This window comes from Vipera berus, assembly GCF_964194415.1.
Source record: "Vipera berus genome assembly, chromosome: 6".
Classification (NCBI taxonomy): domain Eukaryota; kingdom Metazoa; phylum Chordata; class Lepidosauria; order Squamata; family Viperidae; genus Vipera; species Vipera berus.
In genome coordinates this window covers 91,717,780-91,745,189 of record NC_138208.1, presented here as the reverse complement: position 1 = coordinate 91,745,189, position 27,410 = coordinate 91,717,780, and the positions used below count along the sequence as shown (strand labels likewise).

Sequence of the window (27,410 nt, the reverse complement as noted above, 5' to 3'; positions counted from 1 at the left end):
GGCCTGCCTCGGCCTGCTCTTCCCCGCGTTCCTCTGAAGCCACAGACCCCTCTCCCTCCGCCTCCTCCGTAGGGTCCCCTTCCAGCTCATTTCCCTCCGCAGATTCAGACATGACACATGTATACGAAGGTGGCAGGACGGGTCATCCACCAGCCTGGGCTTTGTGGGATTATCATTGTGCTCCATTCTTGCAAGATGGAGTGGCTGGGGGTTTTGCCCCCCCCCCCAGGGTCAAGAGAGTTGACACCCCTGACTCTGGATGGGGTAACGCTCCCCGTACAGGTCTGGCGCACCATTTGGGGGGAGGGGGGTTTCCTCTTGGACTTACGGCTCCTGGGGCAAGTGACCTCTGTGGCCAAGGAGACCTTTGCGCAGATCCATCCTACGCACCAGTGGGTGCCTGCTCCTGGACTGGGAGGCCTGGTTTATGGTCATCCACGCCTTGGTCACCTCCTGTCTAGATGACTGTGATACTCTCTTCATGGGGCTGCCCTTGAAAACCATGCGGAAATTTCATCTGGTCCAAAATGTAGCGGCCCATGCAGTTTGGGGTTCACTGTGGTTCACCCAAAGTAATGCCACTGCTAGAGGAGCTGCATAGGCTTCCAGTCTCTGTCTGGCTGCAATTCAGGGTGCTAGTCCTCACTTTAAAGCACTACGTGGCACAGGGCCAGGCTACGTGCAGGATGGCTCCCTGTCCCCTCCTCGCCTTGTGGTCCAGTGCTAAGCTTATTTCTTATCCTGGTGCCTGAAGCAGCTGTGCTTTCTACAAAGTAATAGAATGCAGAGTTGGTAGGGACCTTGGAGGTCTTCTAGTCCAACCCCCTGGTCAGGCAGGAAAATCCCACACCGTTTCCGAGGAATGGTTGTCCAGCCTCTTCTTAAAAACGTCCAGTGATGGAGCGCCCACAACTTCTGGAGGCAAGTCAGTTGACCCACTGATTAATTGTTCTGGAATTTTCCTTCTTTGCCCCCCCCCCCCCCGTTGTTCTTCTTGTTTTCCTTGGTCACCTTCCTGTTAGTTGCAAAGAGTTCTTGGTGCTTGTTGGTAACCTCATCTTTCTTTCTTTCTTTTTTTAAAAAAACCCCATTTCTGGATCTTTGCCCTGCAGCTTTCCCAGTTCCCGGCTGGCTCCAGCTCCTGAAATATCCTTTTATTGTCTTTATTGCTGTGTTTCCTCGGTGTTTGCCGTATTTTTCCTGAGTCTTCTGTTCTTTTGCAGCCTGGGACCGAGCGCGGCGTCTGCGAAGATCTTGAAGAGTCACCCTCGGGCTGAAGACCCTTTTGAGGACGGCTGAGTCCTGAGTGCTGATCTCCTGATTGGACCTTTGGCGCATAAACGGCGGGCTGGACCTTTGGCGCCCCACTCAAGCCGAGGCTTCGGCGGTGACCTCGTGGCTTGGACAGACTTCCTGCTGACCTGGCCTGGCCGGCACCCCTTCTGGCCGACCATGTCACCCTTGCCTCCGTCCTGGCTCCTCGCCCTGTGCCCGCTGCTGATGCTGGCCTCCCTGGAGGCAGCCTATCAGCCGCCCAACATCGTCCTGATTTTTGCGGACGACCTGGGCTTCGGAGACCTGGCCAGCTACGGGCATCCCACCTCTGCCACCCCCAACCTGGACAGGATGGCTGCCGAGGGCCTGCGCTTCACGGACTTCTACAGCAGCAGCTCCGTCTGCAGCCCTTCCAGGTAGAGTGTCCCCTCCTGTTCTTCCGAGGGCCACCCGAGAAGAGTCCGGCCCCCCCTCTGTTCTCGGGAGGGTTCACGGGGGAGGCTCTGGGCCTTGGAGGCCCGGCGGAAGAGCAACGGGGCCAAGCGCTGGAGCTGAGGCGGCCTCAGCCTTGCCGTGCGGAGAGCTTCCGGCCTTGGCGTCCCTGAGGAGGACGCTGACGACTGGACCGCCCCCTCTACAAGTAGCCCTTGAGTTAACAACCGCGATTGAGCCCAAAATTTCTGCTGCTAAGTGAGACGGTTGCTAAGTGAATTTTGCCCCCCCTCCATTTACGCCCCGCGTTTTAAGTGAATGACTAGTCCTACGCTCGCTGAGTGAGTCTGGCTGGCCCCGTTGGCTTTCCTGGTCAGAAGGTCGCACGAGGGGGGTCACGTGATCCCCATGGGACGCTGCGGCCGCCGTAAATAGGGGTCAGTCGCCAAGCGGCTGAATTTTGATCACGTGACCCTGGGGATGGCTGCAGCTGTCGTAAGTGTGAAAAATGGTCATAAGACACTTTTTTCAGTGCCCTTGTAACCTTGGAACGGTCGCTAAATGAATAGTTGTGAGTCGAGGAATCTGTATCTGGTTTCCATTCATGTTTTCTCTCCTCTTCTTCTCTCTCTCTCCTCTCCCCTCCCTCCCTCTTTCTCTCTCTCTTTTCCTCTCTCTCTCTCTTCCTCTCTCTCTCTCCCTCTCCCCCTCCCTCCCTCCCCCTCCCTCTTCCTCCCTCTTCCTCTCTCTCTCTCTTTCTCTCTCTCTTCTTCCCTCTCTCTCTCTCCCTCTCTCCTGTCCCTCCCTCTTTCTCTCTCTCTTCCTCTCTCTCTCCCTCTCCCCCTCCCTCCCTCCCCCTCCCTCTTCCTCTCTTTCTCTCTTTCTCTCTCTCTTCTCTCTCTCTCCCTCTCCCCCTCCCTCCCTCCCCCTCCCTCTTCTCTCTTTCTCTCTTTCTCTCTTTCTTCCTCTCTCTCTTCCTCTCTCTCTCTCTCTCTCTTTCTCTCTCCCCCTCCCTCCCTCTTCCTCCCTCTCTCTCTCTCTCTCTTTCTTTCCTCTCTTCTCTCTCTCTCTCTCTCTCTCTCTCTCTCTCTCTCTGCGCAGGGCAGCCCTCCTGACGGGACGCTACCAGACCCGTTCCGGTATCTATCCGAGTGTCTTTTATCCCGCCTCGCAGGGAGGCCTCCCGCTGGCCGAGGTGACGGTGGCCGAATTGCTGAAGGAGCGCGGCTACACCACGGCCCTGGTTGGCAAGTGGCATCTGGGCCTGGGTCCCAAGGGCATGTTCCTGCCCACCAACCAAGGCTTTGACCACTTCTTGGGGATACCTTACTCGCACGACCAGGTGAGGAGCTGCAGGGGTGGCGTGGCGGGGATTGCGGGCTCCCTGCGACTCTCGTTCCACTTGGATCCCCTTGGGTTTCCCTGTGGACGTTTCATGAGCCAACTAGGGAACGTCATCAGTGCTAGGAGGGAATTGGGTTTGTAGAGTGGAGGGAGGAGGAGGAGGAGGAGGAGGAGGAGGAGGACTGTGGGGTCCTTGGTGCTCGCTAAGCTTGGTGGTTTTCTTGCGGATGTTTCATGACCCAGCTAGGGAACGTCATCAGTGCTAGGAGGGAGGGGGGTTTATACATGAGTGTATACATGTGTGTGTTTCACCCTCTCAGAGTTGTTGGAAGTGTTCTTGGTGGTTTCTTGATTAGGTTGCTGTTTTCTGTCTGAGTTGGAAATCCCTCGAATGCAGTATAAAGAGAAAGCAAAGCCCTCTTTCTTCAGAGGAAAGACAGCTGAGAAAATATCTACAGACCCCTCACATCCCGGACAGGATCTGTACAGCTTCCCCCTCAAGACCCCACTGCAGGGCATTGCCTGCCAAAACAGCTGGGCACAAGGACAGTGTCTTCCTCCGTGCCGTCACTCTGCTGAATCCCCAACTCCTTCCTCACTGCTTCTGTCCAGAGATGTTTACCCATACGGTAGCCTGATTTATGGTCTTTGATTTATCCCTTTGCTGTTTGTACCTACACCGAGAGCTTTCGCACCAGAGACAGATTGCTTGTGTTTCCCATCACACTTGGCCAATAAAGAGTATTCCAGTTTTTGCCCTGATGAAGTTACCTAGATGGGCAATGAAACATCTGCGGGAAGACCCCAGACTCTGAGTCAGCTTGGAAACATGTGAATTTCCTCCAGATTTTAAAAGCTAGAAAAAACACTTCAATCATCTGGAGAAAATAGAAGGAGGAGATGAAGGGAATTTAGGAGGAATGTATGGAAATAATAATAATAATAATAATAATAATAATAATAATAATAATAATAATAATAATAAGTTGGAAGGGACCTTGGAGGTCATCTAGTCCAACCCCCTGCTAAGGCAGGAAACCCTATACCATTTCAGACAAATGGCTGTCCAGTCTCTTCTTAAAAACCTCCAGTGTTGGAGCATTCACAGCTTCTGGAGGCAGGTGGTTCCACTGGTTAATTGTCCTCACTGTCAGGAAGTTTCTCCTTAGTTCCAGGTTGCTTCTCTCCTTGACTAGTTTCCATCTGTTGCTTCTTCTCCTGCCTTCGGATGCTTTGGAGACTAGCTTGACTCCCTCTTCTTTGGGGCAGCCCCTGAGATATTGGAACACTGCTATCATGTCACCCCTCACCCTTCTCTTCGTTAAACTACACATACCCAATTCCAGCAACCGTTCCTTGTATGTTTTAGCCTCCAGTCCCCTAATCATCTTTGTTGCTCTTCTCTGTACTCTTTCCAGAGTCTCGACATCTTTTTTACATCGTGGTGACCAAAACTGGATGCAGTATTCCAGGTGTGGCCTTACCAAGGCATTGTAAAGTGGTATTAGTACTTCATGTGTGTGTGTGTGTTCCTCAGCTGCTGATGGCAGCAACAAAGTCAAGGTTGGCAACTTTTAGATTTTCAACTCCCAGAATTCCTCAGCTGGCATGCCGGGAGTTGAAGTCCACACCTCTTAAACTCACAGGGAAAAGTCCACGAGTCACAAGAGAGCCAAGGTTGCCTAACCCTGCCACTTTAGACTTAGGTTTACAAATAATGACTGGGTTAAACAGCTGCTTGTGGTGTCTGCTATATGTGATCCCACCCAAAGATGCCGTCATGGTCCCTCTTTTAATTGGCCTTAAGACAGCTGTGTTTGTGTGTGTTTGTGTATTTATGTGAGGTCCAAGCAACCAGGGGAACTCTTAAACATTTGCAGCAAGCAACTTTTTTTTGAAAATATTTTTTCCTTTGAAAACATTTTGCTTCTCATGTAAGGAGTCTCAAAGCTGCTTTTTCAAAAGGCAAGTAGACAGTTTTTTTCTGGAAGAAGAAGAAGAAAGAAGGAGAAGGAGAAGGAGAAGAAGAAGAAGGAGAAGGAGAAGGAGAAGGAGAAGGAGAAGGAGAAGAAGAAGGAGAAGGAGAAGAAGGAGAAGGAGAAGGAGAAGGAGAAGGAGAAGAAGAAGAAGAAGGAGGAGGAGAAGAAGAAGAAGAAGAAGAAGAAGAAGAAGAAGAAGAAGAAGAAGAAGAAGAAGAAGAAGAACCACAGCACTTCTTTAACCATTATTATGTTATTCAATGGACTCCAGAAGATGGCCGAGGACAGGAAGGCCTGGAGGAACGTTGTCCAGGGGGTCGCGATGGACACGACTTTGCAACTAACAACAAAAGATCACAATACAAAACCCGGAAGATAAAAAAAGGCACTTTCTGTTTCACTTTCTACAAATAAATCACAATAACGGAAGGTTAACAGAGGGCCTTGAACTTTAACTTGCTCCGGTTTAACCTGTTAACTATTTTTTTCTTCTTCACGTGTACAATATATGACAAGTCAGTTGGGTTGCAAATGGATGCAAAAGTTTATAAACCTTGGACTTTCTTTGCAAAGAGTTGTTATGGTTGCAATCTTATTTCTCAGTGTTCCACTAAGGGGGGGATATTGTGTGTTTTTGTTTCTTTGTCCTTTTAATTCACATTTTTTAAATGTTCTTGTCTACCAGAATCTTCCCAGACTGCTTGCCTTCCCTGGGAACCACCGAGCAAGGGGTTGGACTAGAAGACCTCCAAGGACCCTTCCAACTCTGTTACTCCGTGTCATTCTTGCAGGGCCCCTGCCAGAACTTAACCTGCTTCCCGCCCCACACTCCGTGCTTTGGGGCCTGCGACCAAGGGGTGGTCCCCGTCCCCCTGTTCCTGAACCAGAGCATCCTGGAGCAGCCCATATACTTCCCCCGCCTGGAGGGCCAGTACAATAAGTTTGCGCGCGAGTTCATCCTGGACGCCGCTCGGCGCAAGCAGCCCTTCCTCCTCTATTACGCCTCTCACGTGAGTCTTGAGGGACGGGACTGGGGTCCACGTGGGAATGGGGGGGGGGTGAGCAGGAAGGTTGGGGTGGGGTAAGCATCAGCCCATTTTATGCAGGCAGCCTTTGGCTTACGACCGCAAAATTTCTGCTGCTAAGCGAGGCAGTAGTTAGGTGAATTCCCCCGCCCCATTTGTAAGACCTTCCTCGCCTCGTTTGTTAAGCGGATCACTGAAGTTGTTCAGTTGCTAACACGGTTGTGAATGTAGTGAATCCGGCTTCCCCACGGACTTTGCCTGGCAGAAGGTCAACAAAAGGGGAACCACGTGCCCCCCCCCCCGGACACTACGGTGGTCCTAAATAGGAGTCGGTGGCCAAGTGTAACTGAATTTCAACCAGGCGACTCCGGGGGATTCTGCTACGGTCGTAAGGGTGAAAGACGGCCCTAAGACGCTTTTTTCAGTGCCGTTGCAGCTTCGGTCACTAAGTGAGCAGTCGTACGTAGTCTCCCATTTATCTGGAGGGGCCGATTGAAAGCTTGGGGGCCTTTGGCCTTGTGTGTCCTGTGGAGGCTGCCTTGCTCTTGAGGGCGACGCTGCTTCCCTGTCTCCGCTGCTTCCACCCCCCCTCCACCACCACCCGTTCTTTGTATATTTTAGCTCCCATCCCCCTAATCATCTTTCTTGCTATTCTCTGCATTAATTAATTCAATTCAATTCAATTCCTTTAGCTGCCCATCTCAGCCAACGACCTGGGTAGCTTACAGCGTTGGTGTTTGTGTCTGTTTCCCCTCTCCGCAGCATACCCATTATCCCCAGTTTGGGAGCCAAAACTACACGGGTCGGTCCCTGAGGGGGCCTTACGGCGATGCCCTCCTGGAGTTTGACGGGTCGGTGGGCTTCCTCTTGCAGGCTCTGCAGGATGCTGGCGTCCACAGAAATACCCTGGTCTTTTTCACCTCTGACAACGGGTGAGTGTGTGCAACCGGGCCAGTCTTTGGGTCAGGAACGGTCAGTTTGCGGCAGTTTAGCATTGAGGGTCGGAGAAGGCCAGGCAGTCCTTTGTGACCATTGGCAATGGATCCTGGTGCCCTGGAAGTAACTCGGCTTTAGTTTGGGTGGGTTCTCATAGTACCAGAAAATCCACTTTAACAGAACATCATGGCTGTGTCCTACACGTGCTTTCCCAAAGTCCACCTGGATTTCCTTGGGAGTTTTTTTTCCCTTGAAACTCTTTTGCTTCTCATCCAAGAAGCTTCATTAGTTCTGGAGAAGTTCTTCCGTGTTCTTCAGAACTGAAGAAGCTTCTTGGATGAGAAGCGAAACCTTTTCAAGGAAGAAAAACCCCAAGAAAGTCTAGTTGGCATTTGGCAAACTTCAGAAACAAGACTAGACAAAACATTTTTAAAGGAATTGTGCATTTAAGAAAAAAAGTAAAACAGGTATGCATCCACTAGTTGGATGCCGATAGTTGTATTACAACAGTAATACAGTAGTTCTCCGCCCCCCCACTCCTTGCAAAACAGGCCCAGAATTTATAGCCACAGGAGCAGTCGAACAAATTTTCCCTGGTCAGGGATTAAAAGAAAAATGTTTACAAATTGCTTACTGTTCCAAACCTGCCTGGCTGGTTCCAGGATATTTCCTAAAAGGTCGTTTCTCATTTCTTGACAGCCCAGAGACGATGCGTGGCTCCCGAGGGGGCAGTGCTGGCTTGCTCAAATGTGGGAAGGGGACGACCTATGAAGGGGGCATGAGGGAGCCGGCGGTGGCTTACTGGCCAGGTCGCATTGCGCCAGGTGAGGCAGTGGGAGGGAGGGTCTTCGGCTTGTCATGGGGCAGGGTCAGAGCGGGTGTTCCTTCGATAACAACCTGGTCGACCGCTTTCTCTTGGCGCCAGGGGTGACCCATGAACTGGCCAGTACCTTGGACATCCTTCCCACTGTGGCCGCTCTGGCTGGGGTGCCTCTCCCCAACGTCACGCTGGATGGATATGACCTCAGCCCCTTCCTCCTGGGGAAAGGGAAGGTAGGCTTCCGGGGGGTGGGCTGGCGGGAGCGAGGGACTGGGAAAGTCTCCCCATCATTCAGGCCCCGTTGGTCCCAAAGGTGCTTTTCCCAAGAGGCAACTCGACTGTCTTCGGGTGGTTGTTTCCCCCCCCCCTTGAAAACATTTCGCTTCTCATCCAAGAAGCTTCTTCAGTTCTTCTTGACTGTTTTTATGATCCGACTAGGTAAAGTTGTCAATGCTAGAAGGGAGGAGGATTTGGGAGAAGGAGGTGGGGTCCCTGGTGCTTCCTGAGCTGGATGTTTTGTTGCAGGCGTTTCATGACCCAACTAGGGAGCATCATCAATGCTAGAAGAGAGTGAGTTTGTGGAGAGGAGGAGGAGGAGGAGGACTCTGGGGTCTCTGGTGCTTTCTGAACTTGGCTGTTTACTTGCAGACGTTTCATGACCCAGCTAGGTAAGCTCATCAGGGCTAGGGTGATGTTGTGCTCTCTGATTCTTCCGACAGAGCCCCCGTCAGACCATGTTCTTCTACCCGACGGCTCCTGACGAATTGTATGGGGTTTTTGCTGTCCGCTATGGCAAGTACAAGGCCCACTTCTTCACCAAAGGTGAGCCCTTTATTTATTTATTAAACTTATATGCTGGCCCTCTCACCGTCAAGAGACTCTGGGCGGCTTACGACCTCCTAAAAGCAGACGTAGGAAACATTATAGCTGATGGATGACAGAAAGAAAAATATAGAGATAGATAAAGATAGATAGAGATAGATAGATAGATAGATAGATAGATATGATAGATAGATATGATAGATGATATAGTTGAGATAATGAGATAGATACAGATAGATGATAGAGAGAGACAGACAGACAGAGAGAGATGGATAGATAGATAGTTAGATGGATAGATGGATAGGTAGATAGATTCTCTGTCTCTGTCTCTCCATCTCCATCTATCCATCCATCCATCCATCCATCCATCCATCCATCCATCTCTCTTTCTGTATCTCTCTCTCTCCCTCCCTCCCTCCCTCCCTCCCTCCCTCCCTCCCTCCCTCCCTCCCTCCCTCCGTCTCTCTCTCTCTCTCTCCCTACCACCCATCCTACCACAAAGGAACTCTGGGTGATTTACAGTGTTAGAAAGATAAACCTAGACGGAGGCCCAGGGGCAATGAAACAGCCAATGTTCAGCTGCCCCCCCCATCTCTCTTTGGACCCCCAGGATCCTTCAACAGCGCCGCGACCCCCGACCGGGACTGCAGTGGCTTCACCTATCTCACCTCCCGGGAGCCCCCCCAGCTCTTCGACCTCGAGATGGACCCTGAGGAGAACTACAACCTCGTGCAGGCCGGCGCTCAGAAGCCGGAGATCCTGAAGGTCCTTAAGGAGGCCCGCCTGCTGAAAGCCGCCTTTGACGAGAGCATGACCTTTGGGCAGAGCCAGATGGCCTTGGGCAAGGACCCCTCGCTCCAGCCTTGCTGCTCCCCCCAGTGCAGCCCCAAGCCCTCCTGCTGCCGCTGCACCTCCTAGCCCCCCCCTCACACGCCCCGTCGCCTGCAACCCACCTCTGGCTCTTGCGCCCGTGGACAGAACAGCGGGTTCGTTTCCATTTTAACACATTCCCAAGGAGTTTCTGCAATTGTGTTTTTAATCAGGGAAAAAAAAGAATCTCATCTTGCTTTCATCAAGAATGAAGATAATGTGCCGTTCTTCCCTGGGGTTGGAGGCTGAAGGGAACTGGAATTTAATGGATCTGAAGAGGAAGCTGGTACACAGGGCATGGAATAATAGAGCTGGAAGGGACCTTGGAGGTCTTCTAGTCCAACCCACTGCTGAAGCAGGAGAGCCTAAGCCATGTCAGATAGACAGCTGTCCAGTCTCCTTTGGAAAGCCTCCATTGATGGAGCACCCACAACTTCTGAAGGCAACTTCTGTTCCACTGGTTGATTGTCCTCACTGTTAGGAAGTTCCTCCTTAATTCCAGGTTGCTTCTCTCCTGGATGAGTTTCCATCCCTTGTTGCTCATCTTGCCTTTCGGAGCTCTGGAAAATAGGTTGAACCCCTCGTCTTTGTAGTTGAGGGGGTCAAAGGTAGGTCCCCAGCATGCCCTGGGACCACGTTGGATGAGATGACATTGGCCAGGCCGGAGGGCAGTGCTAAAGCCCAGCCTTGACTGCAGATCACTATGTGCGTACCAGTCCTTCTCTCACCACGAGCGGGCCTGGTCTTCCCACCTTAAAATCGTAGAATTATAAGGCTGGAAGGGAGATTCCTTCAAGGTCTTCTAGTCTAGTCCACCGCCCTGCATAACGCAGGAGTCCTTATCCCATCCTGGACCAAAGGATGTTCAGTCTCTCCTTGAAAGCCTCCACAACTCCAGGAAGCAAGTTGTTCCATTAATTGTTCTCACACTCTGGAACTTCCTCCTTAGTTCCAGTTGGATCCCACCTAGAGCAGAATAATAACTTTATTGTCACTTTGAATGTACACCAATCGGCGTACATTAAAAATGAAATTTCATTGCATTCAACTCTCAGGGTCACCACCTCCGACATACACTACCTAAATAATGACAAAAATAATAAATACAGACTTGTGCATATATTATACCAGCGGTCCCCAACCCCCGGTCCATGGACTAGTACCGGGCTGCGGCATGCCAGCAACCGGTCTGTGCAAACAAGCAAAGCCCCATCCGTGGGATGCAGGCAGCACACAAAACCACACACTCTCTGGTCCGTGAAAAAACCTTTCTCCACGGAACCGGTGATCCCCAAGAGGTTGGGGACCTCTGTATTATATGACACAGAGAGACAACATAGTCTAGTTTGGGTTTGCCTGGCAGTAAAACCTTTGGAAATCGACCCACAAGCTTGGAGAACAAGCTTCCAGTCTCCACTTTCCCCCTCTTTTCTTAATTCAGTGCTCAGGAAGGGCTCCCCAAAACTTCAAAGGCTATTTCTAACAGAAGCAGTTCTGAAAAGATGCCCGGCCTGGATCTGGGACTTCTTTCTTCAAAGGCGGGGGAAATGCTAATTGTTTAATTTGAAGTTTGATTTTAATTTGCAAGTCTTTTTAATGCTGATACTGTGGACCACTTGAGTGTGGATATTATACTGTGGACATTGACAAGAAGTCCTGGGTGATTTTTCTGCATTTGGAAAATAAATTCTGATTTCTTTTTTTTATTGAAAAGTTTTACAATAAATTTTAACAAAACAAAACCCCTCCCAACCCCCTCCCCTCTCCCCAACCCTCCCCAACACCTCCCTCCCTTCCCCCTCCCCCCTCCCCGACTTCCCAGAGCTAAATACAGGGTATAAAAATACAAACAATCATAATCCACCTTATGCAAACAACAATAAACTATTAAATCTATCGCACTTTAACTCTTATAAAATAACTACAAGAAATATGAATATCACATCAATACTTATTCAAATGCTAAATGAAACTTTTTAGTCCCATATTTATTCTGGATGTAATCAATCCATTTTTTTCCACTCCAGGATATATCTCTGTTGCGATTGGTCTTTCAAGTACGCTGAGATCTTTGCCATTTCCGCCAGGTTAGAAACTTTTAAAGTCCATTCTTCTATAGTCGGCAGTTCTTCCTTCTTCCAATATTGCCCTACTAAAAGTCTTGCTGCCGTAATTAAGTTCAACATCAACTTAGTGTCCACAACAGTAGTATCAGTAATAATGCCCAGTAAAAACAATTGCGGACAAAACTTTATCCTTTTCTTAAAAATCTTCTGCATATTCCACCAGATTTTAATCCAAAAAGCTTTAACCTTTTTACAGGTCCACCATATATGAAAATACGTTGCATCTTCGCCACCACACCTCCAACATTTAGGTTGATAGTTTGGATACATACTTGTTAATTTTTTAGGATCTAAGTGCCACCTATAGAACATTTCATTTAGCATTTGAATAAGTAGCGGATATATATGATGTATAACTAGCTTGTAGTTATTTTACTGAGAGTTAAAGTGCGATTCTGATTTCTTAAAAATGGTTCCTGGCTGAGTTACGGTTGCCAGTCCAGAACTCTTATTTTATTATTACAACTGTATTACAGTAATACTGTTTTAGGTAGTAGTCCTCGACTCACAACCACGATTGAGCATTTAATCGTCGACTCACAACCACAATTGAGTTTGTTGTAGTCCTCGACTTACAACCACAGTTGAGGCTTTTAGTCCTCGACTTAAACTGGGTCCCAAATTTCTGTCAATAAAGAAGAGGCTTGTTAAGTGAGTTTTGCCCCATTTTATGACGTCGTCTCAGTTAAGGGAATCCCTGCCATTGTTAAGTTAGAAACAGGGCGGTTAAGCCTTCCAAAGCAGACTGCTTTAGGCATAGGTGGCAGTCCTCTAGTTACGACCCTAATGGCACCCAAGCTTTGTGTTGCCAAGTGAAATATTCATTTAGTGAGTTTTGCCCCATTTTACAACGTTTCTTGCCACAGTTAATTGGTGCAGTTGTTAAGCGAGTGACATGATTGTTAAGCAAATCCAGCTTCCCCCCCCCCCCGTTTGACTTTGCTTGTCGCCAAAGGGTATCACGTGACTCCCGCAGGACACCATCGTAAATAAGAATCAGCTGCCAAGCATCATGCCACGGTGGGGATGCTGCAAGGGTTGCAAGTGTGAGAAACAGTGAATATAAACATAAAAACCCTTGCAGAGGATGTTCAGGCCTCCAGAAGCTCTGTTGCAATGGGTTTCAAACATGGCACCTTTAAGAGGGCTGGACTTCCCCAGTCAGCCTCGCTCTATTGTGTAGACATTCCACACCAGCTTTGCCATGACCACCGGCTGCCTTCTCAGGAGTTCTTTGGACCCCCGTTAGCCAGTGCTGTGTGAATCCAAGACAGGGTTGACCTCACTCGAGGAACTCCTCCACACCGAAGGCCACCAGTCTGGGCCAGGGGTGGCTGAGTGACCCTTCCCTTCCGGCCAGACCCGTCTCCTAGCAACTCGGAAGGAGAACCCGCTGATGTCGGCGTCTCAGTGCTGTGGCACCACTTGGACAATGGGGAGGAGAGGCCAGGAGCCGTAGCTGGGCATGGAGACGCAGCCAGGGCTGCTTCTGCCAATCGTGGTCTTGCTGCAGTTGTGGGGGACACAGGGCTACAATCCAGAAAGTGAGTAAGGTCTGGAGGAGCAGGAGGAGGAGGAGGAGGACTGTGTGGTCCCTGGTGCTCTCTGAGCTGGATTGTTTTCTTGTGGATGTTTCATGACCCAAACTAGGTAACATCATCAGTGCTAGAAGGAATGAGGCTTGCAGAGAAGAGGAGGAGGAGGAGGGGAGGAGAATAGAATAATTATTGTTATTGTGTAACTCACAACGAATTTAAGTGCTCTCCTCAGTGCCCCACATAGGGTGTCCCTGTTGAGGCCCACACATTGCTGACTGCCCAGTAGGGTCCTGTTTTAAGCCTACCTGGGACTCCTCAATATCCTTGGGACACAGGGCATCGCCCAGTTGTGGGACCTGGGGAGAGCCAAAGAGAACCCATCAAAGGCTGATCCCCTGATCCAATCCTAAAAGCACCAAACACGACAATTTTGTTCCCAGATTGTCTCGGTGGCTAGAGCAGTCACGTTGATCATTTTAAGGTTCCCTTAAATACAGCTCAGGTTAATTATTTTATTAAGTTTGGTTGTTACCTAAGAGTTTTAATTCCTGATATGGAGCTCAGGTTTGCTAACTCTAGCAGCCGCACCCTCTGTGGGCAATGAATCGCCTCCCCACAACATGCCTCTCCTTTACAAATTTCTGGAGCAGTGATGGGGGTGATGCAAGGAACGGCCCTGTCAAGATATCCTTCCTCACAAATCTTTGAGGAATTATATCGTACTAAATCACAATAAACGAATAATCTACCCAGAGTTGTTGGATACCAGATGGGAGGCAAATAAATTTCCTAATAAAATCACAATAATAAATTTTGCAAGTTCCCATAATAAGCACAAAACCCACAGGAAACAGAAGTAAGATATAAACATACGAATATATCCAGAGGCAGGTACGGAAGCGCGATGGACAGCCTGCTCTGCCTCTGTATTCAAAGAGGCGAAGATGCTTGAATGTCCTGGGAATGGAAAAGAGCTGAAAAGAATCCCCAGGGAGCACCAGATGTGGGTTAGGAAAATTTTCAGTGGCTCAGCCAGAAATCAGCCATGGGAGAAGGCGTAGGAAGCCTGTGTTCCTAATCTCTGTGCTCTGAGTCATTCCAGAAGCCCCTGAAGATCTGGGCCACAAACACCAAAGGATGTCCGAATGCTACTAAGAGCCCGTCTCGTTTCTAAGGCGGGTCAGCCATTAGTAGCCCAACAACTGCATCTGCCTATGATTCCCAACGGTCCTAGCCAGCTTGGCCAATGAAAGGAATGCTGGGAACTATAGTCTGACATTGACTGGGGTACCAGATGACTCTAAACGTACAAAACACCAAGCAGAGGTGAAACTGAGTGACCTGTGACAGCCATTCCCATTAAAGGACCCCTGTCAGAAATCGCTGGACGGTGTCAAAGCTGCTTTGGCCACCGCCCCTCCTACTTCACAGCCAATCAAATGTCCCCACGAGAGTCGGCCAAGAAGGACACCAGAACAGCCATCTCCTGCTTATGCTGTGCAAGACTATTGCCTCTGATCCCGGAGGTCATCCAGAACCTCAATTGACTTAGTGCTCCAAAAGTCCATCTAACCCCCTTTCAAAGTTCCAGCTGACCGGTTAACCAGATATATACATAGGTGTGCACACACACACACACACACACACACACACACACACACACACACGCCATGTGATATTTTCTTCTTGAGATGATCATTGCAGGCATTGACAATCTTGCAAACCAAAAGGTGCTGAAATAGCCATTATTATTATTATTATTATTATTATTATTATTATTATTATTATTATTATTATTATTAAAAATCAAGATCTACAGGAAAGGGTTTAATCAGTCCAGGTCCAGGTCACCGTCCTGAGTGGAAACATGTTTCCTGCAAGGCTCCGTCAGGATGGGAAGCAGACAGATCCAGAAGAAGGTTATGGTGTGGTTGAGGTCAGGCCGGGGAGAGCGAGGTTGATGCACTCTTTCCATATTTGAGGGGCTGCCAAAGGGATCAACCTTCAAAGCAGGAAGTAACAGATGGACACTAAGGAGAGAACCAACACAGAAGTAAAGAGAAACTTCCTAACAGGGAGGACAATCAACCAGTGGAACGGAAGTTGCCTTCAGAAGTTGTGGGTGCTCCATAACTGGAGGTTTTTAAGAAGAGACTGGACAGCCATTTGTCCAGAATGGTTTAGGGCAGGGGTAGGCAACCTTGGCTCTTTTATGACTCGTGGACTTCAACTCCCAGAATTCCTGAGCCAGCAGCTGGCTCAGGAATTCTGGGAGTTGAAGTCCACGAGTCATAAAAGAGCCTAGGTGGCTTACTCCTGGTAGAGGGTCTCCTGCTCTAGCAGAGAGTTGAAGATCCACAAGGTATCTTCCAACTCTATTATTCCATAACTGGAAGGAATGCCAGTTTCTGACCCTGTGTACTCTTTCCGATACTGTTGGGCAGGTGAATCCCCTGATGGTTTGGTGGCTTCTACAAAAATTTCCTCTGGCAGTTCCACACAGCTAGAGTGGGACTGTCTTAGCCCCGGTCCGACCCATTTCTCTGTTTCCCCTTCAGCCTGCGGGAAGCGGCCCTTGGCGCCCAAGCATGGCAGAAATGTGCGGATTGTGGGTGGCATCGATGCCATGCCAGGAATGTGGCCGTGGCTTGTCAGCATCCAGATCCCCTCTTCCAACGGACATCGGCACTCGTGTGGGGGATCCCTCCTGGCCGAGCATTGGGTCCTCACCGCCGCTCATTGCTTTAAGACCAAGAAGAGGTGTGTACAAAATTGGCATCTGCCGGGTCTCTGTAGCAAAGAGGCTGGTGAGACTAACCCTGGGCAAACACCCAGAGTCGCCCATTGGGGAGATGGGTGGCATACGGTATAAATTTAATAAATAATATTAATCCATGGAGGCGTCAGCCCTGCGTTTGGAATATGCAATCTTTCTTGGCATGTTCATGACCTACAATAATCAGCCTTCAGCTGGGTGTCTTCAGAGGATGGGCTAGAAGGAATATGGAGATGACCTTGGGGTAGGAAGAAGCGAGCCATTCAGGGTGGACTTTCAAAAAAATAAATAAATCACACAGTCCAGAAGTATGGGAAAGAAACTGAAGGTAACCCCAGGCTTTCTAGATTCTCTTAAAGGTAAAGGTAAAGGTTCCCCCGCACACGCGTGCTAGTCGTTTCCAACTCTAGGGGCCGGTGCTCATCTCCGTTTCAAAGCCGAAGAGCCAGTGCTTATCCGAGGACGTCTCCGTGGTCATGTGGTCGGCATGACTAGACGCCAAAGGCGCACGGAACGCTGTTACATTCCCACCGTAGTGGTCCCTATTTTTCTACTTGCATTTTTACGTGCTTTCGAACTGCTAGGTTGGCAGAAGCTGGGACACGTAACAGGCGCTCACTCTGTTATGCGGCACTCGGGATTCGACTCGCCAAACTGCCGACCTTCTGATCGACAAGCTCAGTGTCCTAACCCACTGAGCCTAAATTAAGGGCGGCATTCCTGAAATCCCTGAAACCTTGACCTGACCTGACTCCCATCAACTTCAAAGACCACCCATGTTTTCCTGGGTTCCATCCGATGCCTAACCAAATCAAAGCGGGGTTATCTACATGGGATTTTTCTTCAGGGTCTCTGGCTGCCTCCATCCTCCCATAAAATTGGGTTCGGAACCCAGAACAGCATCTTTTCTCCCCGGGACACAGCACAGGAGTGATATTTCTTATGGTCCAATCAGCCTTGTCCTCTTCCTTTGCCTTCATCCGGTGAATGACGCTCTCCTTCTTTTGTAGCGTCAGACCCAAATGCAAAGATGGCACAATGAAATCCAACTGAGTCTGTTGGAGAGCCACCACCCTGGTTTGGGAAGAGGGCTTATGTGAGGAATCAGCCCAGACTCACTACATAAACACAAGAGCTTTATGCTCCCTGGAATGCACGAGAGCCCCATCTGGTTGTTCCCAAGGGAAAATGGCCAGTCTGGGGAAGATTCCCGTATTATAGGCAGTGAGCAATAAAGTAGCTACTTTGAGATTGAAACGTGTGAGACTGATTGGATGTAGTGGATGTAGAAGAAGAAGAGGCAGAGCCAAGGGATGGAGTTAAGTGCCTCATCACCTTAGAATTGTCACATTGCCACAAACAATCTAAGCCCAATGCCTCTTAAATTGTGTTCACAGTTTTCTGGCCCCAATTTACTACTGGCCCTTAGCTGACTAGATTCTTAGATATATAAGCTTGAACAATAAATCTCTTCTGAACGGCAAGGTCCCGATCTTTTGCATTCTTTATTTGCTTAGGCCTAATGGACGAATCTCACCACCTTCTAACCTGTTAAATATTCCCTGATAGGTTTCAGGGTGTGGTTACAACCTCTTCCTCCCTTCCCCATCCAGCTCAGGACTGTGCAGTCTCTTGTCTTGGGCCCCATTCTGGAATATGCTGGGTCCACCCTGGGAAACTGTGGCGTTCCTAAGATTCCCCCCACTCCTTTTCCAGGTCCACCTTCCGTCACAAGCAGATGGTCCACCCGGCCAGGCCTAAAAAAGAGAAGCTGGCAATACTAACCTGGCCACAAGGAATCATGATTAGTAATGAGTGTTACCTAACTTTAGAGAGCACCCTTCTTGACAAGCTGGAATTCGGGGAGAATTTGGTCTCTCGAGTTCCAGCCGGTCTCCCCCTAACTGTGCTCTGTTATTTTCTGCAGCTCGTTGCATCTTTGGCGGATCGTGGTGGGCGCCACCGATCTTTCTGAGTTGCCAGACAATGTGCAGATACACTCTGTGAGCAAAGTCGTGCTCCATCAAGACTATAATCCTCTCACGGAGGATAATGACATCGCGCTGATAGAGCTGGACAGCCCAGTGGCCTTCAACGACTACGTGCAGCCAGCCTGCTTGCCTCGGGTCACGAGGGACTCCGAGACCAACTTCACCAGTTGCTTTGCCACTGGCTGGGGAATCACCGCTGAAAACAGTAAGAAGATGGATGGAGCTTTGAAAATCCTGCCGGGCAGATATTGCTGAGTTCCTAATTAGCTTTTCTTTCCTGCTGAAGCTTGCAACATTTACTTACTCCACTCCCTTCAGATTTGACAGGACAAGGGTTAACCAAAGGTTATTTTTAATTGCACGCAGGTTATGCTCCCTGCATGTGTGTGCATGTGGGAGGGAGGGAGTGTGTTTCTTCTAGTTAGCTCCTGCAATCTTGAGACGATCTAGAGAAGTTATGAAGTTTTAGCTCATACTGTGAGCTGCCTTCTTCTACTCCCCTCCAATTAAAGGTACAATAGAGCTAGAAGAAGGGACGCAGTGGCTCAGTGGGTTAGGACGCTGAGCCTGTTGATCAGAGGGTCGGCAGTTTGGCGGGTCGAATCCCGAGTGCCGCGTAGCAGAGTGAGCACCTGTTACTCGTCCCAGCTTCTGCCAACCTAGTAGTTCGAAAGCACGTAAAAATGCAAGTAGAAAAACAGGGACCGCTCCGGTGGGAAGGTAACAGCGTTCTGTGTGCCTTTGGCGTCTAGTCATGCCGGCCACGTGACCACGGAGACGTCCTCAGACAAGCGCTGGCTCTTCGGCTTTGAAACGGAGATGAGCACCGGCCCCTAGAGTCGGAAACGACTAGCACACATGTGCGGGGGATCCTTTACCTTTACCTTTAGAGCTAGAAGGGACCTTGGAGGTCTTCTAGTCCAACCCAAGCAGGAGACCCTAGACCAGGCAGGTCAAACTGCCAACCCGCATACTAAAACCACGCCCACCCCATTGCCGGCAATGGGGCAAAAGTCGCGATAGGTCACGCAACGTCACGTGACGTTGTGAGTTTGACATGCCTGCCCTATACCATTTCAGACAAGTGGCTGTCCAGTCTTTTCTTAAAAGTTTCCAGTGATGAAGCACCCACAACTTCTGAAGGCAATTTCTGTTCCACTGGTTAATTGTCCTCACCGTTAGGAAATTTCTTCCTAGTTCTAGGTTGCTTCTCTCCTTGATGAGTTTCCATCCGTTGTTTCTTCTCCTGCCTTCGGATGCTTTGGAGAATAGCTCGACTCCCTCTTCTTTGGGGCAACCCCTGAGATATTGGAAGGCTGCTATCATGTCCCCCCTCGTCCTTCTTTTCATTAAACTAGACATACCCAATTCCAGCAACTGTTCTTCGTATGTTTTAGTCTCCAGGCCTTTAATCATCTTAGTTGCTCTTCTCCGCACTTTTTCCAAAGACTCAGCATCTTTTTTGCAATATGGTGACCAAAACCTAGATGCAGGATTCCAGGTGTGGCCTTACTAAATTTTTATAAAGCATTATTGTTCTTTAGACACTTGTGGAGTTCTTGTTATTAGTTCTTAAATAATCTGGGGCAGGGGTTGTTGGGAAAGGAGGAATTGCGAACATCCATGACATGGCAGAAGCCAAATTAATCTATTTCCTTTCCTTGGAGGTGTGAAGACCTCTGATGTTTTGCAGGAAGCCAAATTGAATATCTTGGACACCCAGAAGTGCAACAGCAGTCATTGGTATAATGGGGCAATGAGTCCTAACACCTTGTGTGCTGGTTATGAGGAAGGGGGGATCGACACCTGCCAGGTAAGGACCCCCTACTCTTACTCTGCTAGCCTCGGTCTTGTGGTCAGCCCCCGTTTGCTTTCCTTCTTATTTTATGATGAAATGACCCCTTTCCCCACAGTCCTTGAAACGCAAGCCTGCATCTTGTTATCTGCTTCTGCTTCATTAATCAAGGTGTCCCCACTGCAATCAGTTTAAAGGGCAGCCTGAATGCCAGCCTCTGTCGGTGTTTTCTGCTGACACAGGAATACACGATTCAAGCAGAAAAATCGATGTCTTAAATGAGGAAATCTATTTTTAAAGGATTGTAACTTTTTAATTAACTGCACCTTACTCCATTTCCTTTGTCTCTTTAACCAAGTCCAGATTCATAAAAAGGTGACTCAACTGAGTCATTCCTTGTGTGTCCGATCACATTTGGCCAATAATATTCTATTCTATTCTATTCTATTCTATTCTATTCTATTCTATTCTGTTCTGTTCCGTTCCGTTCCGTTCCGTTCCGTTCCGTTCCGTTCCGTTCCGTTCCGTTCCGTTCCGTTCTATTCTTTCTCTGTTCTATTCTATTCTATTCTATTCTATTCTATTCTATTCTATTCTATTCTATTCTATTCTATTCTATTCTATTCTATTCTATTCTATTCTATTCTATTCTATTCTATTCTATTCTTCCATTCCTATTTCTATTCTATTCTCTTCTGCTCTTCTCTTCTCTTCTCTTCTCTTCTCTTCTCTTCTCTTCTCTTCTCTTCTCTTCTCTTCTCTTCTCTTCTCTTCTCTTCTCTTCTCTTCTCTTCTCTTCTCTTCTCTTCCCTTCCCTTCCCTTCCCTTCCCTTCCCTTCCATTCCATTCCATTCCATTCCATTCCATTGTAATTTCTATTCTGTTCTAATCTATTCTTGAAACTGTCTTAGGAAAGGGGATGATTATTTTGAGAGAGGAGAAAGACAGGAAGAAGGACCTTTGTCTGAAATGGTCTAGGGTCTCCTACTCGAGCGGGGGGTTGGACTAGAAGACCTCCAAGGTCCTTCCAGCTCTATTATTCTATGACAATTCTATGACTTTGCCAGCCTCAATTCTCCTCCATTGCCCATCACTGCTTACTTCTCCTGAAAAATTGCATGGGGTGGTTCAGGTCTTACGCACTCCAGAGCTGCTCCTCCAGAGTCCTCTATGCTTCCCCACCCAGGCTCTCCAGCTCATTTCAGGTAGAAGTGGTTTGTGTGTATAGGTGTGAGCAGGGCTTTTTTTCCTCATACAACGCTCAGAATGGAGTTCCGGCACCTTTTTTGGATGGAACCTTGCAGTGCTTTTTTTGTAAAAGAAAAAGGTGCCGGAACTCACACATGTCATGCAACCCGTCTTGCCTACCTTTCAAGGTTCCATCCAAAAAAGGTGCCGGAACTCCGTTCTGAGCGTTGTATGAGAAAAAAAAAAGCCCTGGAACCTTGTAGGGCAGGCAAGGCGGGTTGTATGACGTGTGTGAGTTCCGGCACCTTTCTCTTTTACAAAAAAAGCACTGGGTGTGAGAAACTAGCCTGGTAGCCTTCAACAGGCAGAGACACCTCCCGAGTCCTAGCACTTGCCTAGATCACGCGGTTCTGCCAAGCTATGCCCATGGTGGTTCCGGAAAGCAATAGCAATCTGCTTTAATATGGAGCCAAACGGTAGAGAGTTGAAGTAAACACCCTAATATGAGATCACTGGGTTGCTAGTGTACGTGACAGAGAGTCCTGACAAAAGACTGGCAAAGGATAGTACCAGGATAGAGAAGGGGTGTGAAAAATAATGGATAATTAATTACCAGTTTGGTGTAGGTGAAGGTACTGGGTGAAGGTCCTGAGCTATAAATCAGGAGAGGGATATTCCTCCTCCTCCTCCTCCTCCTCACTTAGGCATGGAAATGAGCTGGGGGATTTTGGGCCAGCCCCTCCCTCTCAGCCTGGCCAACTTGTGAACGAGCACTTGGAGAAGGGGAATGGGGTGTGTGTGTCTTTACAGGAGCACCGTGGATTCCCAGAGACTGCACAGTCCTAAGCTGGACAGGAAGAGGTTTAGGTGGCCACACTCCAGAGTCTCCCATATCTAGTATTTTGGAACTTGTTAGCTTTAGTCTGGCAAGATCCTGCCCATCAGGCTCAATCAAATAAAGCTTTGGATTTCATCGTGTCGTCTTTGGGCTTGGCCCGAGATCATCACAGGTTTGCTGTGGAGGGGGGAACATAAGAGTCAGGGAGATTAAGTCTGCTTCCCACTGTGAGCTGTACGTAAAAAGGGTGAGATAAAACCACAGCAACAAGAACATCACCTATTCAGGAAATGCCCCCAGCAATATCAGCAATAAGGTGGTCAGCCAGAGGTGGTCTAGGACCAGGTCTTGTGGCCAATCCCGGTTTGCATTCCTTCCTCTTTTGTGATGAGGTGACCCTTTCCCCACAGTCCTTGAAATGCAAGCTTGCATCTTGTTACCTGTTTCTGCTTCGTTCATCACTGTTTCTGCATAACAATCAGTTTAAAGGGCAGTCTGGATCCCAACCTCTTTTTCAGTCCCGTGCAATTTTCTGCTGACGCTGGAACCGCGATTCAAACAGGAAAAAAAAATCAATGATTTAATCAGGAAAATTCACTTTTTAAATAATTATTAATTTTTTTTAGACTTGACACAAAGAAAGCTGTTGTTAAAGCAGAAACGTGATGTACTCTGTCTGGTGCTTACATGGATTTGAACGGGCCACTTTCCACCGGGTCATTGGTGGTACGTGCATAAGCCCGCATGAGTGAATGGAAAAGTTCTCATGCTCAAAGAGAAAACGGTTAACTATCTACATAGCTGTCACCCAGCAAATAACATGACAGCAGCCTTCCAGTATTTGAGGGGCTTCCCCAAAGAAGAGGGGGTCAAGCTATTTTCCAAAGCGCCCAAAGGTAGGACAAGAAGCAACGGATGGAAACTCATCAAGGAGAGAAGCAACCTGGAACTAAGGAGAAACTTCCTAACAGCGAGAACAATTAACCAGTGGAACAGCCTGCCTCCAGAAGTGGTGAATGCTCCAACGCTGGAGGTTTTAAAGAAGCGACCGGACAACCATTTGTCTGAAGGGGCATAGGATCTCCTGCTTGAGCAGAGGGTTGGACTAGAAGACCTCCAGGGTTCCCTTCCAGCTCTATTCCGATTGATTGAGAATCATATACATTATGGATTCATTCAAAACCAATTATGGATATTTAGGCAGCATCCATGATGATGCTGTCCATCCTGGCAATTCTCTCGCCAGGGTTTCCGATCTTGCTCTGCTCCTTTGAGTCCTTCTGTGCTCTGGCTGGGGTCAGCTTTGAGGGTCTCCAGCCACGCCATGTCATCTGGCGGGGCCTGGTTTCCTTTTTTCACGAACTCTTCTGAACCTATTTGCTTTCTCCAGTGAATTCCCCGCATGATGTGGCCAAAATAAGTCACATGCAGTTTTGTGATTTTGGCCTCCAGCGACATGTCTGGCATTACCTGCGCCTGTATTTGCTCGTTCGTCACCTTCGATAATGGATGAAGTGGTAGAAGAACTTGACTTCCCTGGCCAGGGGCAAGAGACGCTAAAACCAGCATCCTTAAGCGGTGCAGAAGTACTAATGGGTGATTGGAAAGTGACAGCCGGAGAAATGGAGGAATCAGGCAGCGGCAGCAGCGGAATATAGTTAACCAGGACACTTCCCGGTGCATAGCACTGGCTGTCAGGCTTTCCCCAGCCAGGTCCCTAGGAAAGAACAAACCCTCGACTCCGGTTGATTTAAGTGCTGGATTCTTTTACTAAGCATTAGTGGTTGCAGTGAAAGTAAAGCTAGATCTGAATATTCCTACGCAAAGAATACAATGGAATGGAATGGAATGGAATGGAATGGAATAGAAATGGAATGAAAATGGGAAAGAATAGAATAGAATAGAATAGAATAGAATAGAATAGAATAGAATAGAATAGAATAGAATAGAATAGAAATACAGAATGGAATGGAATGGAATGGAATAGAATAGAATAGAATAGAATAGAATAATAGAATAGAATAGAATAGAATAGAATAGAATAGAATAGAATAATAGAATAGAATAGAATAGAATAGAATAGAATAGAATAGAATAGAATAGAATAGAAATACAGAATGGAATGGAATGGAATAGAATTAGAATAGAATAGAAATACAGAATGGAATGGAATGGAATGGAATGGAATGGAATAGAAATGGAATGAAAATGGGAAAGAATAGAATAGAATAGAATAGAATAGAATAGAATAGAATAGAATAGAATAGAATAGAATAGAATAGAATAGAATAGAATAGAATAGAATAGAATAGAATAGAAATACAGAATGGAATGGAATGGAATGGAATGGAATGGAATGGAATAGAATAGAATAGAATAGAATAATAGAATAGAATAGAATAGAATAGAATAGAATAGAATAGAATAGAAGAATAGAATAGAATAGAATAGAATAGAATAGAATAGAATAGAATAGAATAGAATAGAATAGAATAGAATAGAATAGAATAGAAATACAGAATGGAATGGAATGGAATAGAATTAGAATAGAATAGAAATACAGAATGGAATGGAATGGAATGGAATGGAATAGAAATGGAATGAAAATGGGAAAGAATAGAATAGAATAGAATAGAATAGAATAGAATAGAATAGAATAGAATAGAATAGAATAGAATAGAATAGAATAGAAATACAGAATGGAATGGAATGGAATGGAATGGAATGGAATAGAATAGAATAGAATAGAATAATAGAATAGAATAAAATAGAATAGAATAGAATAGAATAGAAGAATAGAATAGAATAGAATAGAATAGAATAGAATAGAATAGAATAGAATAGAAATACAGAATGGAATGGAATGGAATAGAATTAGAATAGAATAGAAATACAGAATGGAATGGAATGGAATGGAATGGAATGGAATGGAATGGAATAGAAATGGAATGAAAATGGGAAAGAATAGAATAGAATAGAATAGAATAGAATAGAATAGAATAGAATAGAGATACAGAATGGAATGGAATGGAATGGAATGGAATGGAATAGAATAGAATAGAATAGAATAATAGAATAGAATAGAATAGAATAGAATAGAATAGAATAGAATAGAATAGAAAAGAATAGAATAGAATACTGTAGAATAGAATAGAATAGAATAGAATAGAATAGAATAGAAATACAGAATGGAATGGAATGGAATGGAATGGAATGGAATGGAATAGAAATGGAATGAAAATGGGAAAGAATAGAATAGAATAGAATAGAATAGAATAGAATAGAATAGAATAGAATAGAATAGAATAGAATAGAATAGAATAGAATAGAATAGAATAGAATAGAGATACAGAATGGAATGGAATGGAATAGAAATGGAATGAAAATGGGAAAGAATAGAATAGAATAGAATAGAATAGAATAGAATAGAATAGAATAGAATAGAATAGAATAGAATAGAATAGAATAGAGATACAGAATGGAATGGAATGGAATGGAATAGAATAGAATAGAATCTGGAAGGGACCTTGGAGGTCTTCAGCCCCCTGGTCAAGCAGGAAGACCTATACCATCTCAGACAGGTGATTGTCCAGTCTCTTTTTAAAAACTTCCGGTGTTGGAGCATTCACAGCTTCTGGAGGCAACTTCTGTTCCACTAGTTAATTGTTCTCACTGCCAGGAAAGTTTATCCTTAATTCCAGGTTGCTTCTCTCTTTGGTCAGTTTCCACCCATTGTTTCTCGTCCTGCCCTCTGGTGCTTTGGAGAATAGCTTGACTCCCTCTTCCTTGGGGCAGCCCCTCAGATACTGGAACGCTGCTATCCTGTCTGCCCCGTTTCTTCTTTTCTCTAGACCGGCCAAAAGTTACAAACCTTCTCCTTCTCCCCAGCCCTCCCCCAGTGACCGGTCCTCCATCGTCCACTAGGGTGCCGTCAAGGTGTTTTGGGAACTGCTGACATGTTTGGTGTTCAAGGGGTGCTCCAAAGGTTTTGGGGTTGCACCCGAGGCGCCTCTGACTATTGGTACAGGTAGTCCTTGACTTACAACAGTTCGCTTAGCGACTGTTTGAAGGTACAACAGCACTGAAAAATGTGACTTATGACCGTTTTCCACACTTACGACCATTGCCGGATCCCCAGGGTCATGTGATTTACATTTGGATGCTTGACAGCTGGTTCATACTTATGACGGTCGCAGTGTCCCGGGGTCACGTGACCATCTTGCATGACTTTCCGACAAGCAGAGTCAACGTTGCAAGCCAGATTCACTTAACAACCCTGTTGCTAACTTAACAACTGCCGTGATTCTCCGTGATTCAGCAGAGTCAAGAAATTGTAAAATGGGTCAAAGTTCACTCGGCAAACTTCTCGTTGAGCAACCTAAATTCTGGCCTCAGGTGTGGTCCTAAGTGGAGGCCTTCTCCTGCCCCAGTTTTCCCTTTTGCTTGAGTGACGCTTTCCCCTTGGCTCTCTCTCTCTGCAGGGGGACAGCGGAGGCCCGTTGATGTGCAAGACCTCCCCCACCTCTCCGTTCTACGTCTTTGGGATCACCAGCTGGGGCAAGGGCTGCGGGGAGGCGAACAGCCCGGGAATTTACACTTCCGTTCAGCACTTCCTTGGGTGGATCCTGGGAGAAATGACTGAAATCGACGAAGGAGCCGCCCCAGAGGAGGACCGTCTCCCAAAGCGTAAGAGCTCTGTGACCCTCCTCCCGATCAGAACGGTGACTTCCCCACCCGTAGAGGACCTGGAAGAGAACTTCGTGGACAGATCCCCAGAACCCTTCCTCAGCCCCGACGAGGGCGAGGAGGACGACCAGGAGGAGAGCACTCTGAAGGCTCCGTTGAGAGAGACAGAGGGCACGATTGCCCTGCAAGACCCCTTCGTTCCATCGGCGTTTTTACCTCCATCTCTAGAACCTCCGTATGTCCCTCTGGAGCAGCTGGTCACCTTGGAGCCCCCCTTCTATCCTAAAGAATTGACCCCCACAGCGTTGCCTTTTCCGTACATCCCTAGAGAAATCCCCCCGACGACTCCGAAGTCTCCGTTCATCCCGCCTGAAGTCAAGATCAGTGTGGAACCTCCCTACATTCCTGAACAGGAGCCTTATATCACTCCGGAGCCCCCCGTTCTCCCCACGCAGCCCAAATATGTCTCCTCCCTATCAGCTGATAAGGCCAGGTCCCATCACTTTTTATTGGCAGGATCCTCTTCTAGAAGAGCTCTCGAACCTCCACGTATTCCCTCAGAGATATCCCACTCTGTTGAGGACCCGTACACTCCTCTAGATCCCCCTTACACTCCTCCAGATCCCCCACAGACCCCTCTGGATTCCCCACAAACTCCTCCAGATGCCCCTTACACCCCTCCAGGCCTTCAGTTCATCCCCCAGGTGGCAGCTGTCCCTCTGGAGAGCCCCTACATTCCTCCTGAGACACGTCACCCCATTGAGCGCCCTTATACACCTTCGGGAGACCTGTACGTCCCTCCGGAGCCCCCCTTTGTTCCTCCAGAGAGCCCCAAATTATTGCAGCACCCCTACACCCCCCAGCAGCCCCCATACAGTCCTCTGCAACCCCCCTTCATTCCGGAAGAGGAGACCGCTCTCTTAGAGCAACCTTATCTTCCTCCGGCATGGCCTCCCCATCTGAGACCTC

The 27,410-nt window shown here is 47.7% G+C and overlaps 2 protein-coding genes across 2 annotated transcripts in view; one reads left to right on the top strand and one right to left on the bottom strand.

The window, feature by feature from the left end:
• SHANK3 (SH3 and multiple ankyrin repeat domains 3) overlaps positions 1 to 27,410 on the bottom strand; it is a gene marked incomplete at both ends in the record, with an annotated part of 518,002 nt that overhangs the window by 259,376 nt on the left and 231,216 nt on the right. The window lies entirely within an intron of this gene.
• On the top strand, positions 1,227 to 11,188 carry ARSA (arylsulfatase A). Its single transcript, XM_081330307.1, has 8 exons — positions 1,227 to 1,691; positions 2,809 to 3,049; positions 5,822 to 6,040; positions 6,818 to 6,987; positions 7,691 to 7,815; positions 7,917 to 8,044; positions 8,531 to 8,633; positions 9,244 to 11,188. The coding sequence occupies exons 1-8, from the start codon at positions 1,453 to 1,455 to the stop codon at positions 9,549 to 9,551; spliced, it is 1,533 nt and encodes a 510-aa protein (XP_081186433.1). The 5' UTR covers positions 1,227 to 1,452; the 3' UTR covers positions 9,552 to 11,188.

What these genes read in the sequence shown, in the direction of transcription:
- ARSA (XM_081330307.1), top strand. Translation starts at nt 1,453, where the DNA reads ATGTCACCCTTGCCTCCGTCCTGGCTCCTCGCCCTGTGCCCGCTGCTG. An exon ending in TCCTCTATTACGCCTCTCAC is followed by an intron (nt 6,041 to 6,817) that starts GTGAGTCTTGAG and finishes CCCTCTCCGCAG; the next exon opens with CATACCCATTATCCCCAGTT. An exon ending in TTTTTCACCTCTGACAACGG is followed by an intron (nt 6,988 to 7,690) that starts GTGAGTGTGTGC and finishes ATTTCTTGACAG; the next exon opens with CCCAGAGACGATGCGTGGCT.